Source organism: Trachurus japonicus, chromosome 16 (genome assembly GCF_045865225.1).
Source record: "Trachurus japonicus isolate A0001 chromosome 16, Traja_1.0".
Classification (NCBI taxonomy): domain Eukaryota; kingdom Metazoa; phylum Chordata; class Actinopteri; order Carangiformes; family Carangidae; genus Trachurus; species Trachurus japonicus.
This window is the reverse complement of record NC_140922.1, coordinates 29,173,799-29,188,028: the sequence shown is the minus strand read 5'-3', so window position 1 is coordinate 29,188,028 and position 14,230 is coordinate 29,173,799. Positions and strand designations below refer to the sequence as shown.

General features: G+C 42.2%; 2 protein-coding genes across 2 annotated transcripts in view; one reads left to right on the top strand and one right to left on the bottom strand.

Moving 5' to 3' along the window:
• Window positions 1-2,687: 2,687 nt before the first annotated feature.
• On the bottom strand, window positions 2,688-4,644 carry LOC146972611 (disintegrin and metalloproteinase domain-containing protein 17-like). Its single transcript, XM_085802677.1, has 4 exons — window positions 4,482-4,644; window positions 4,113-4,169; window positions 2,958-3,152; window positions 2,688-2,885 (listed from the first exon to the last, which is right to left on the bottom strand). The coding sequence occupies exons 1-4, from the start codon at window positions 4,638-4,640 to the stop codon at window positions 2,688-2,690; spliced, it is 609 nt and encodes a 202-aa protein (XP_085658803.1). The 5' UTR covers window positions 4,641-4,644.
• Window positions 4,645-6,048: 1,404 nt separating this feature from the next.
• Window positions 6,049-14,230, top strand: part of LOC146972610 (cleavage and polyadenylation specificity factor subunit 3-like) — a 15,701-nt gene continuing 7,519 nt past the window's right edge. The window contains exons 1-4 of the mRNA XM_085802673.1: window positions 6,049-6,231; window positions 11,977-12,066; window positions 12,200-12,350; window positions 14,051-14,226. Coding sequence (XP_085658799.1) covers window positions 6,073-6,231; window positions 11,977-12,066; window positions 12,200-12,350; window positions 14,051-14,226 — 576 coding nt within the window. The 5' untranslated portion in view covers window positions 6,049-6,072. The remainder of the gene's footprint in view (window positions 6,232-11,976; window positions 12,067-12,199; window positions 12,351-14,050; window positions 14,227-14,230) is intronic.

The following is a 14,230-nucleotide window of genomic DNA, read 5'->3' as shown; positions in this document are numbered from 1 at the left end:
CAATATTAAAAATACTGACAAGTGCATTTGAATACCACAGGAGAAGAGAAGGCACGTTGAGCTCTGACATGTCAAAAATAAACATTTAAAACGATAATATGGCTTCAATCAATCAACAAAAAAACAAAAAAAAACACAAAACTTACCACAAAATAAATCTGACACAGTAAAAACATGTGATGAGAATAAACTCTGGTACCAAACAGCTCGAGTGACACAAACCAAACAGCTGAAAACACTCTGAAGTTTAACATCTGTGTCTTTATCCCCCCCCCCCCACAAAAAAAACAGACAGTCACAAAAATAAAAGCAACAAAAGCAACAACACAACGATATTTTATACAAAGATATATATATACACACAGTAATAATAATAATCTGCCCTCGTACAGTAAGAAACAAACAGGTGAAATGTTCAGATAACTGACCTCAAACCAGGATAAAATACAATAACAGGGAGGTGTTTTAAAACTGTTTAGGTTAGGACAATTTTATACTGAAGTTTTAAGTTTTTCCTTTATTTTTATTAAGTGATTTAACATTTTGTCTATAAAAATTTACAAAATAGTAAAAAAAAAAAATGCCCAATGTAACTTAAAATGCATCAAAAGTCCCTTCAATCAAATATTCAATTTATTATAAAAAAAAACAGTTGAGCTATCCATTTATCAATCACAATTATTGACTGAAAAACGACTTAAATTATTTGTTTCATTGCTGATCAACATTCAATCAATTAATCAGCTTATTGTTGCAGATGTGATACACAGTAAATAAAATTGATTGACAGGTTTTAGTGGTTTTAAGGAGATGATGAACATTTATGTGATATAAAATACAGTGTCATGTAGCTCAGTGGGTCGAGTTGAAGGCACTTAACACTGTCACGTTCAAGGGTTCGATTCCCACTGAGTCTTAAAACAGAAACACTTTTTAACCCTTTAAACTCTCCAAACCTATTTTAACCCTATTTGTACTTTATTAATATCATTTATAGAATATAAAAACATTTTGAGCCTTAAAAATAAAACTTTGACCTCTGTGTTTTTGACTTTTACTGTTTTTTTATTTGGCAGCTGCACGTGTCATTGACTCTCAGTGCACTTTGACCTTTTGAAGCTGCAACTAATAATCATTTTGACTATTAATTAATCAATTAGTCTATCACACAGTAAAAAAAAAACAATTGATTCTGATGTAAAGACAAAAAAAAACATCAAATAACCACAAATTAGAAGTTGACAACGTCAAATCTTTGGCATTTTTTGTGCTGTTGTGATAAAATATATAATATTTCTAAAGCTTTTAACAACATTATCCATTATTACAACATGTTGTGTTGATGCTGTTTCTATAAAATGCTGGTGACAAACACTTTGTCTCAATAGCGTCAGTTAGAAATAAATGTTTTTCTCTCATTAGACAGAAACTCTGTGCACATAAACGATTGTCACATTGAAGTTGAACCTTTTTAAAACATTAAGTTCAACTCAGCAACAGTTTGACTGATGACTGAGCTACAACAAGCGTTACATTTGGCCTTTAGGGAACTAAAACGAGAGCCGGGCTTCAGCTATAAAAGTGAACGACGACTTTATGTAACAGAAATAAACGTGTAACATTCAGGAGCAAAAAAAAATCTTTGGTGGGACGTTCAAGAACTAAAAACGGACGTAGGAGCGTACAGTTGCTGGTCGTATCGTGTGGTGTGTCATCAGAAGACGAGTTGGTCTGAGTTTGTACGGTGGCTGGCGGGGACCAATCGGAGCTTTAGCAACATTTTATTGGACGAATAAAAGTATTGAACAGATGATCGATCACCACAGTTAAACACAGTTTGATTGTGGAAGCAACATCTGATCTGAGCACCGTTCAATCAGCACCAACGACGGTTTGATACCTGGAGAAGGTTCGATACCCAGCAGCGGCCCCTCGCTGCCACAGCTTCAACAGGACAATATGTTAGTTCGAGTCACTAAAGGACGTTAAAGAGACGCGGAGAGGACGGACTGAGCAGCGATTTGAAACCACGGTCTGACCACACAGGACGGCGACTGGAAGGAGACGTTTTGTTTCTTTTTCTTTCTCTTATTATAATTAGGGATCAACTCATATGGTTTTATCAGGGTCGATACTGATACCGATTATTAGTAATCAAGGAAACCGATATTTAACCGATATTCATTTGCAGTAAAAATGAAAACTTTGGTGTCAGAATTTAAAAATAACACACCAGGGATCAGACTGAATACAGTCAACAGTTTGTTTCTGTTTTGTTCACTGTGAAAACCTTTGGGACATTGTTAAACAGCCAAGAGAGACGGCTTCGTTAGAGCCAAAGGAGTGCGTTTATGCGTTTAAAAATACATTTATTTTATTGGTTACCGGTGAAAAAAAACGGCCGATATCGATTATCAAAAAAAAAAAGGGAAATATCGGTCGATAATCGGTTGAACTCTGATTGTAATTAAATTCAATAAAAACGTTTTTCTGATTGAATGTGTCTCCATGTGACCAGACTGAGATCTGCTGCAGCAACAAAGCGTCAGTGCGGCGGCTTCAGGACGGAGCCGCTTTAAGAAAATAAAAAATAAAAAAAGTCGTAAAAGTTTGTGAAACCAGCACAGGAGGAGGACGTGAGCGGGACAAACCGGGCACCGTCCGTCCCGTCCGTCCCGTCCCGTCCCTCAGCACTGCGTCTCCTTGGTGTCGATCTGGTGTTGCCTCTGCAGCCGGAACATCAGCGCCTTCTCGCTGCGACTCACCGCGCTCGTCTCCGTCAGGTCCTCGAAGGAGCGCCGCCGCTGCTCCGAGCGCTGCGCCGGGCGGCCGAACGCCTCCTGCAGCGCCTCCTCGTCCAGGTGGGAGTCGAAGCTCGGGTCCTCCTGGATGGTGGCCATGCGGGGGGAGTCCAGAGGAGGAGGAGGAGGGGGAGGAGGGGGAGGAGGGGCCGCCACCGCAGGAGGAGGAGGAGGATGGTGAGGAAGATGACAGCAGGAGTCTGGACCGGGGCCGAAGCCGAAGCCGGAGACCGGCGGCGTGCTGGTCTGCTGCGGACCGGACGGCTGGAAGCGCAGGTTGGTGGTCGGGAAGGTCGGAGGCTTGAAGATCCGGACGGACGCGGACTCCAGGCTGCTCAGGAGCTCGGCATTCTGGGAAAATGAACAGAGTCAGTTGAGTTTGATGTAGGGATGTCACGATTATAAATTTTCTTGGATAAATAATCACGGTAGTACGATTACCACGATTATTATGCATTAATTAATTTCACAACACTATATATGAATGTGTAAAATCAAATATAGTCAAAATATAACTACATTATTGATAATATACACAAAATATTTTAAGTATCTATTAATATAGGACCAATTATTACTCCCCCAGAGGAAGTATTTGAAATATTGAAGTCATTAATTGTCATCTATACCAAATGTTTGAGTTTATTTTAATAATTTTTTACATTTTATTATTACAAATGGCACACCGACATTTAAATTCCTACCAATTTAATGTTACGTGAGGTAAATGGACCAGTTTCTGTGCATTTACCTTTACTTTGGCGCTACATCTGCCGATACGGTTCCGACAATCTTTTTTGGAGAGTGACAGTATTTAGAAATCTTTACGATTGATTAATTGTGGCGTTTAATACCACGATTAATTGTGACAATAAGTAATCGTGACATCCCTAGTTTGATGGTTAAAGATGAACTCTCTGTGTCTCTAACCTCCTCTCCTCCATGTGCGTTTGTTTTCAACAACGAAGCCGGTGAGAAATCAATCCATGGAGCGGTGGATAACGTTATTTATCATCTACCATGTTACCATGTGTATATCTGTGTAGTCTTATCTGTCATAAACAAGAGATTACGGGTTACGTTTGTGTGGCGGTGCCGCAGAGACGAGAGCTGGGACACCGGGTCGGAGGCTCTGATCTTACAAGGTTGGTTTTCAGCCAAGAGACGCTAGGTGGAAGGCAGAGAGCCTCCATTCTCCCAGGTAATGATTCGTATCAGACATATTTCCTCCTTTTGCTGCAATTTCATTACATTAATTGTGAAAAACAAGTAATTGTGACATCCCTAAAATACACACAATCAGATACTCACACTGGGGAAGAACAGAGACTTTGTGGTTTGCTCGTATTGTTTATCCAGCTTCTTGTCCTGAGAGAAGAAGATAAAGAAACTTTATTAATCCTGAAGGAGGTTGTTCACAGAAGAAAAGACAAAAGACAAGAGTAAACTAAACTAATCTCTGCACATCTTATAAAATATATATTTAAATGACTGTCCACCTGATCTATACAGACTAAAGACAGGAAAGACTTTATCATCTTCAGATTCTGTCTGTAGCACCTTAATCCCTTAATACTCATGAAAATACAGTGGTAATACGTCTCTGTAACGCGTCAGTCAGACAGTGTGACTGACAGTGTGTAGTTTAGTTCCTGACAGAGACAGAACGGAGCGACTCACCACACAGTGGACCAGGATGCTGATAGGAACCCAGAAGAGCAGAGAGAACGCCACCACCGACCCCACGATGTTGTCGGCCAGAAACTTCCCAAACGTGTTGATGTCCAGTTTGTCGATGAAGTCCCACAGACGCTCCACCACGTCCTGCACCTGCTTCATGCACTTCCCCTGCAGGAGACACACACACACACACACACATTGACACATCCTGCTCGTCTTCACTCACTGGGTCTCATTCATGAAACGTGAGTAAATCTGTGTGTAGATTTGCACATAAAAGCTCACTCTACTAAAACTCTACTCCGGATTCATGAACGGTGCCGGAAACTCAGATTTGATCGTAAACACGTGTGTAAGATGATGAATCCCAACCCATCATAAACTAACAACACACCCCCGGTGATCAGCAATTAGCATAGATCTCCATACATGAATAGCCATATAAGGAGATCCTGACCACCATATTAGGAGGTAGGTGCATCCTGCTCACCTGCGGCCATGACGCAAACGAGGAAAGAGGGAGAGAGAGAAAAAAAGAGAGATCACGGATCAAAGTCATTTTGGGTGAAGTGGAGTCCAGAAAAAATATGTAATTATTTTCTGTTAGTAGTGGTGTGACTGGGACAGGTCAAAGGCTGGAGGGAAGAAACAGATGTAGTGAATTAAGTAGGCCTATCCTTGGTTGATTAAAGAACCGTTTAAGAAGTAAAGCCAGAATAGTTCGATATGAAACATGAAAAAAAATAAAAATAAAAATACACACAACTCCAGAGCTACAGCAGCGATGGGAGGAGGAGTCTCTTCACAGCCTCAGCTGTAGAGGAACATGGTTGGATCAACACATGAAGTTATATAGGCAGGTTATATTGTTACAGAAGCACCAGCCGTCTGTCACAGCTCCATCCAAACCGGTGCCGACTGCGCTGCTGCGCAGGGTGAAGTGTGCGTCCACCGAGCGTATTGTAGCAACACAAATACGTTTTTTCCGGTTTTATATCAGATTATTATCATCATAAAATGGAGCCTTGCCGTGTTTGTGCGTGTCCGATCCCTAAAACGTCTCTCTCTCCAAATATTTGTAATTGTTTGTCATGTTTAAATTACGTGTTTCAAAGGCATCGGCGTATTTTGAACATGAGAGAGAGTAATACGGATTAAAACTGTAATTTTCAACAGTGACGAGCAGTATTTATTTGCATTCCTACATTTACACAAGCGCTACACACAGTCCGGAGCAGGTGTAGATTTTGTGAGTAGCTACGAAAAAATCAGCACTACTAAAAGATTGATGAATGCGGAAATCCACGTAAATTTGCGCTGCTCAGGGTAGGTGCTGTTCCATTCATGTTTATAGTATCTGGACCCTCACAGACTCTCACACTCAGTCACTTTACAGCTGACAAAGAGAGAGGGAGTGATGCTGCCTGTCGCTCAGGTGGAGCTGTGACGGAGCTGTGTGTTGATGCTGTGTGTGTGCGTGTGTGTGTGTGTGTGTGTGTGTGTGTGTGTGTGTGTGTGTGTGTGTGTGTGTGTGTGTGTGTGTGTGTGTGTGTGTGTGTGTGTGTGTGACAGTAACATCTCGGCAGACGACATGCTCTACACGGAGACGGACCTGGAGGACAGCATGGAGAAGATCGAGACCATCAACTTCCACGAGGTGAAGGAAGTGGCCGGCATCAAGTTCTGGTGTTACCACGCCGGACACGTGCTGGGCGCCGCCATGTTCATGATCGAGATCGCCGGCGTCAAGGTAACGGACGCTCACCGCCACTCACATGACTCAGCTGTTCAACCCTCTGTTGGTGTTTTGTTTTTTGCTTTTTTACTTTATTTTGCAAATAAATCGATGTACAAACCAATAAGGCAAATAGTAAACTTGTAAATATAAATAAATACAAAACATAAGATATAAGAGCATGAAATAAAATAAACAAACATCAAATAAACAAGACAAAGAAAAGAAAGTATGTACAGTAAAGTAAATAAATTAGAAAAATTTAACATTTCAATCAATAATCGATGTGACCAGATCAATAAACTGAGTCTGACAAACAGGAAATCAGAAGTAAGGCTTCTAAAACATGCAGCATCCCTTCAAAATAAAAGCATGGAAATACAAATCCTTTTAAAAAAAGAAACTGTTTTTAACACCGTGTTGTCCTGCACTTTATCGTCATCATGTCTAAATGGAAGCGCATATTGATAAGTAATTTCATCAACTCACAAAAAATATTTCCCAGAATGCACCTCTTCACCTAAACTTCATTATCACATAATATCACATTATGTAAATTATAAACATATGAATCGCAGTGATTCACTCTCTCTGCTGCGACAAAGAACAGATGTTATTATGATTTATTTATCTTAGTTGGAGCAGAAACAGTGAAGATTAAAACGCAGCTGTGTTTTGATTAAAAAGTGATTGATTGAAAATCCTAATCAATAATCACAGACTTCAGGCTCCAGAGTCAATTTCTCTTCATTTGATGAGCAAAATAAACTGTTTAAAGACGTCGCCTCGGGCTTTAAGTTGAAGGATGGTTTTATAATTTTAACATTTTGTTGAATAATCCAATTAATAATCAACAAATGTATACTTTTAGATCATTTTATTCATTTGTATGTTGTGTTAATCCTATATATGCTGGTGTTGATGTATAATTTATTCAAATATCATGACAAGGAGAGTTTGAAGGTGATCCGTGACTAAATCTGAAGTTAATTCCCATCTACTGATTACCTTGTTTTAACCAGTCAACAGGCCTCCTGAGGTGTGTGTATATTAACCTACACCTGAAATACACAGCATCATAAAATATGCATGCACTTAAACTTTTATATGAAATAACAGGGTATCCACGGGGTCTTAAAAAGTCTAAAATTTGAAAATCTAAATTTTAGGCCTTAAAATGTCTTAAATTTGTTGAATTATTGTGTTCAAGTCTTAAATAATTTTAGACAGGTCTTAAATTTTCTTATGCCCACCATGGACGAGCATTTCACTCGCATTTGCCCCTAAAAAAAAATACATGTGTGAACCAGGAAAATCACAAAAAGAAAGAGCACAACCTGCGATTGGTCAAAAACTACAAATCCCACAATTCTCTGGCCTCAACAATAACAGTAGTTAGTGTAAGTAAGGGAGAGTGGAGCTGTCGGTGAAAAGAGGAAACAACGCCACGTCTGGTCCTGTTCTATGTTGTTCGTTCACACCGTCACCGTTTATTCGTTACGTCCGCGGTGTAAAAGGCCGTGACGCAAAGACGCGATTAGGCGCGAGACGCGATTAGGCGCGCGACGCGGTAGACGCGACTTTTTTTTTTTGCGACGCAATACACCCGATTTGTTTTGTGCGACGGGACCTTCGCGTCTTCGTCTATTTCATCGTGTTTGGTGGGAAGACCCACAAGGGGCTTCCCACCAAACACGAGGAACGCTTTTTTTTCGCTCGAGTTGTGACGCGCGACCAAACGCGAGATACGCGGTTTGACGCTCTTTTTGACTCGTGTCAAAACAAATTCACGAGCCCGCCAACAACTTTTTTTTTTTTTCAAAGCAGGTTCAACTGGACTTAGTTATTTGTCTAGGAAGACGTTTCACCTCTCATCCAAGAGGCTTCATCAGTTCATGTAGCACAGGGGTGTCAAAGTCATTATAGTTCAGGGGCCGCATTCGGCCTAATTTGATCTCAAGAGGGCCGGAACAGTAAAATGATTGCATTTGCATATTAACCTGTAAATAACAAGAACTCCACATTTTTCCCTTTGTACTTTGTGCAAAGTACATTATTAAGATGTGTACAGTTTATGAGCTATCCTTTTTACAAAAAAATATGAACATTCTGAAATTTAGGGCTGGGCAATATGAACCAAAAGTAATATTGTAATATTTTTTTTAACTGAATGGCAATATAGGATATACATAGGCCTATAGCCTATTTATACTATTTCCATGATGTAATTATGAGTTTCCACCAATTAGCAGCCAGTAGCGGCTTAATATTTTTGTCAGAGGCAAATCCTTAAAAAGGCTGTCAGTTCTAGGTCAAAACCACATGTGGCAAATGACACAGACAATTGTAGGTATTGGGCTGATATTAAATTGTAGCTATAGGAAAAATACATCTCCCTCTCTCTCTCTCGCTCTCTCTCTCTCACACACACACACGCACGCACGCACGCACACACACACGCACGCACACACGCACACACACACACACACCTGTAGCTGCGCTGTCCCTCTCCTCTCTCTCTGTTCCCCTCCTCTGTTGCTTTGAGCTCCCAGCTGTGCGTGGATACGTAACTACAGGTTATATGTGGCTTATCACCGGGCCAGTTCTGCCCCCAGGCCGGTCCCGGCCCGCGGGCCTTGACTTTGACACCTATGATGTAGCATCTGACCAGGCTGGGACTGGTCCAACTAACTGGTCTGGAGACTCAGTATAAGTCCAGTTGCTTTCGATTTAACCTCCTTTGAAATACTATGACCTGGACAAATGAGAATATGCACAGGCCTACAACAACATTTCTGCTCTCATCGACCATGGTTGAGGTCACAACGCTGCTCTGTAGCTGCTCTGGAAGTCCGAGACACTGAGGCCAAACGCCGCCGTCGCTTCTGATCCATGTCGGCGAGTTCCGGGCTGATGAGCTACAGAGACTTTAGAGTCAAAGGAGCAGTGCGTCGCTGTGTCGGACTGTTTGGATTTAATGAAGAAGCTGCACAGAGTCAGGTGAGCAGAAGCTGCCCCCCCCCCCCCCCCTCACCGTGGAGCCGCTGCTGTCTCACAGCCGCCACCGACCCCTAGAATAAAACACCACCGACCCCTAGCGTGACGCACAGTATACTGTTATGAGACACATTATGCATCCCAACTGTCTTTTTTTTTAGAGGATTTTTTTTTTTAACCAAGAATGCGAAAAATCATGATCCAGGGGCCAAAATTCGAAACAAATATATTTTTAATCATAATTCTCATTATTCTCCTGATGTCGGTTTAATGTAAACAGATTGAGCTGATACGCGAGAGTAATGTGACAGCGGGGCAGTGCTGCAGCTGCTGTGCTGTGATGGACCTGATCAGACTGGTGGTGGTCCACAGTCAATCAGTCCCAGATCCTCCACCGTCAGCAGATCCCCCGAAAGCCCCCGCAAATAATACATCGACAAGAAGTTAAGTGGCAAGTTGCACCTTTTCGTCGGCTTATTATTTGCGGATTTTTTTTTTATAGCCTATATAACGTCACTGCAACATGCGGCTCTCAGTGCTTGTCGGTGTTGTGTCTATAAATTGTGAAATAACTTTTCCTCAATAGAAATATGAGACGTGGTCGATATGTTTCATTCATCCATGTTTTGGCAGACAATACAAATAACCAATGATAATGAGATTTCCACCGCGTCGAACCAATCATGTGGCTGGAATAGAGCCAGTCAACAGTAACATGTGCATTTGTTTGGGTTGCTGCAGATGTGCACATCAGCTGACACCGCCAGAGAGAGACACATAACAGCCGCTTCAAGGAGACTAGCGGACTTTTTTTTTTTTTTAATAGCCTCTTCATTCATCTTGGGCGGGGGGCGGTGCGCCGTCTTATAATGTTACAGAAAACCCTGCATTATGTTTTTTACAACTCGTGTTCCTACACTATAGAGACAACTTGCTGTTGGCTCTATATTTCAAGAAACTTGTTTTCTGTTTAAAAGGCACAATTCACCCATCTTTTAACCGGGTAGTTACGTCTCCAGTCTGTCGAGCGGGCGAGCGCACAGCTGATGTGCTTCCATGACAACAGACGCACGGATTCAGTGTGGACAGAGAGCGTCAGATGTGACGCGATTGTCGGACGCTCGTTCGCGTCGCATCCAGTTAGGACACGGTGTGAGCAGCCACATCCACTGCGCTCTGGATCAGCTGATCGGTGCTCAGGTGACGTTAGATCTTCACTTTTTTAAACTCATACAAAGTGCAGCCAAACAGCAGGCTGAAGAGAGAGGACCAGCAGCAGCAGCAGCAGCTCTGACAGCTCCTCTGTGGCGCTGCAGACAGGCTGCAGGTGAGCTGGCCTGAGAGCAGAGTGCCGTCTCTTTTTTTTTTTTTTTTTTTAGCAGCCTTTGTTACAGATAGGCTACATGTCCATGTGCATGTGCATGAGAACTGATTTTGAATCGAAGAGACACCCAAATATTCACATCCTTCAGTCCAGGCTTTTGAAAAGAGAGTAGCCTATAAAATCAGCTTCATGTAGCAGTTAACTTTAAAATGGTTCGAATATATTGCTGCTGAATAAATCTGAAACATGTGATGTGCATTTTTTGGGGGGAAATATGGCTTCTGATATAATAGTCTGTAGACATCATCATCATTCAACGTTTTCACATGGTCTGGTGTTAATAAAGCAAACTAAAAATCGCAAAAAGAAAATCAAGAATCGGTTGAATCGAAAATCGATTTTGAATCGAATCGTGACCCTAAAAGTCGGAATCGAATCGTGAGCCACCCAAAGATTCACATCCCTAGTACAGAGACCTGCCACAGTGTCATGGTGCATTAATATAAACTTCAACCTCAGAGCTGTCAGTCCTCAGACTGTCCTGACTGTCCCTGAACATCACACAGGGATGCAAACAGCGCGCCGAAAAGCGAAACTCGCTTTTTTCATGACCAATTAGGTGACTTGTGTGAATCGTTCAGATCCGAAGAGTTTTTGTTTTGGGGGGGGGGTCTCAGCGTCTCAGCTGGGGTCAGTAAAATGTTTTTCTAACAGGCTGACAGTGACAATCACGTGAGGCGAACTCATTCATGGTCTCTGATTATACTGATAACAGCCGACCTCCAATGTAGACGCGCGACATGCACCCACGTTACCCAAAGCGGTGACGCCGTTTTTTCCCCCCGTGCACGTCCGCGGCGCACAGCTCCACGGACATGCACGGTTCCCTACGTTGCTGTGTCAGGCAGGTGTTTCCATGGAGCTCTGCCCCGTTTCAGAGGTGAAGGAAGCCCTGAGTGGAAAGACGTCGCCTCCGCCATGTAGAATGTGTTCAATTAAAGTGAAACTAACACATTATATAGGCCTATATGTCCATTACACACTGAATGGGATGTTAAATCCCATGTCTTTATTTATTCAGTTTATTTTAATAGTAATAATTATGACTAACATTCAGTGAAGACTTAAAAATCAGTATCTCCAAAATTGAAATATTGCAATGGTTTTTATTTTTTTAAAGCATTTTTAATATAGAAATGTTGGCCTTCTGAAAACTGTCCATCTATATGCACTCAATACTTGGTTGGGGTTGAACTACTGGAAATTGACTTTTCTGTGATATTGTTAATGGTGAGCCCCCCCCCCCCGCCAGACAATACCTCTCTTTTTTGGTCCTGACCCGTTTGCATCCCTGTGTGTGTGTGTGTGTGTGTGTGTGTGTGTGTGTGTGTGTGTGTGTGTGTGTGTGTGTGTGTGTGTGTGTGTGTGTGTGTGTGTAGTTGTTGTACACAGGAGACTTCTCCCGTCAGGAGGACAGACACTTGATGGCGGCGGAGATCCCCAGCGTCAAACCAGACATCCTCATCACCGTGAGTGGAAGCATTCAAACCGTTCAAACTTTATTTAAACACAGAGCACAGACACTTAACATTGAACCTGTGTGTGTTTGTGTGTGTGTGTGTGTGTGTGTTTGTTGTGTGTGTGTGTGTGTGTGTGTGTCAGGAGTCGACCTACGGGACTCACATCCACGAGAAGCGGGAGGAGCGAGAGGCTCGGTTCTGCAACACGGTCCACGACATCGTCAACAGAGAAGGTCGATGTCTGATCCCCGTGTTCGCTCTGGGCCGAGCGCAGGAGCTGCTGCTCATCCTCGGTGAGACCACGGCAACAACGACGCCATGACGACGCACGGCGACCTAAGAGTGGCGCTTTCCCTTCAGCTGAGGGAAAAATGAATTCAGGCTTCAAGTTTTATTTACAAGATTAAACTAAGGGACGTGTTTCTGTCTATGGATCACACCGAAACATTTTCATTCACCATACACACTCGTTAAAGCCCCAGTGTGTAACTTATTTGGCTTTTTAGTAGCAAAAATCAAATATTGCTTTCATAAATACGTATTTCACTGAAGTCGAATCACACCCGCATACAAATGAAAGCTTTCTGGTACCTTAGAATGAGTTGTTACAAGTCGTTACAAATACATGAGTGGGCGACGCACCGAACCGAGGCGGCCATGTTGCATCGTGACCGTAGGTAACCACGGAAACTCAGCAGAGCTGTTGGCTCGGCCTGTTAAAACTGTCACCACTGTGCAGGGCTGTTGTTAGGAATTCTGGGCCCCCTTAAAGAATACTAAAGTGGGCCCCTCCCCCCTAACTTTTCCAGTTTTTTTTCTTAGACTACGTATGTATTATCATTTTTTATTCAGCCTAGTAGCCTACCTTGTTTTGATGCTAATGCAACATTACACTGCAAAAACCCAAGTATCTTACCAAGAATATTTGTCTTATTTCTAGTCAAAATGTAATTTCTAGTCAAAACAAATATCATTATACCTAAAATAAGACTCAGAATATTAAAAGTAGCTTGTTTTTAGACACTTTTTACTTCTTTCAAGCATATTTTCACTTGGAATAAGTAGAAAAAATCTGATAGTGGAACAAGTTTTTCTTCCTTATTACAAGCACAAAAAACTTGCTTTCACTGGCAGATTTTTCTACTTATTTCAAGTGAAAATTAGTTTGAAACAAGTGAAAATTATCTAAAAACAAGTTAATTTTTAGGTTATGAGTCTTATTTTAAGTGGAAAGAGATTAGTTTTGACTAGAAATGAGACATTTGGACAAGAAATAAGACAAATATTCTTGGAAAGATGTTGAGTTTTTACAGTGTACTATGAGTATTAGTCAGGGTCTTACACAGAATAAATCAGTCATACAAAGATTATTCTACTGGGGTTTTTTATGGGCCCCACTGGGCGCTGGGCCCCTAGAATTATCATCACCTTTCTCCCCTATACAACGGCCCTGCCACTGTGTAGTGTGAGGAAGGACGGACGCACTGGTGTTGCATTCAGGTGCAGTCAGGCAGACGGCCGTCGGCAAACCTACCGGATGTCATTTTACTCGACGAGAGAAAGCCGGTAAAACGTGGGTCGGGTAAACAATACGACATCACCATGACAACATATTGCTACGCCTGTATTGTTTTGCCTCGTGCTGGCGGACCACTTGTTTACATAGAGGCTTGTTTATCCTGTTACATGCAGCGTCTGTTGTCTGTCTGACGTCTGCCCGATTTCACCTGAATGCAACATAAAGAATACGTTCAGATATGCAACCGCACCGCTAGATGGGGGGAATTCCTACATACTATACCTTTAAAGAGGAACTATGCAAGATTTTTACCTTAAAGGGATAGTTCAACATTTTGGCAAATTGGTCCATTGCCATAATCCCTATACTCATAGCAGTAGGTTTGTTAACTTTATTTGTGTGTGTGTGTGTGTGTGTGTGTGTGTGTGTGTGTGTGTGTGTGTGTGTGTGTGTGTGTGTGTGTGTGTGGACCAGACGAGTACTGGCAGAACCACCCGGAGCTCCACGACATCCCGATCTTCTACGCTTCGTCTCTGGCCAGGAAGTGCATGGCCGTGTACCAGACCTACATCAACGCCATGAACGACAAGATCCGCAAGGCCATCAACATCAACAACCCCTTCGTCTTCAAGCACATCAGCAACCTGAAGGTTT

Coding starts and splice junctions, on each gene's coding strand:
- LOC146972611 (XM_085802677.1), bottom strand. CDS start 4,640: ATGAAGCAGGTGCAGGACGTGGTGGAGCGTCTGTGGGACTTCATCGAC. Junction 3,153..4,112: donor AGTCTCTGTTCTTCCCCAGT/GTGAGTATCTGA, acceptor TCATTTTCCCAG/AATGCCGAGCTCCTGAGCAG. Junction 2,886..2,957: donor ATCCTCCTCCTCCTCCTGCG/GTGGCGGCCCCT, acceptor GCCACCATCCAG/GAGGACCCGAGCTTCGACTC.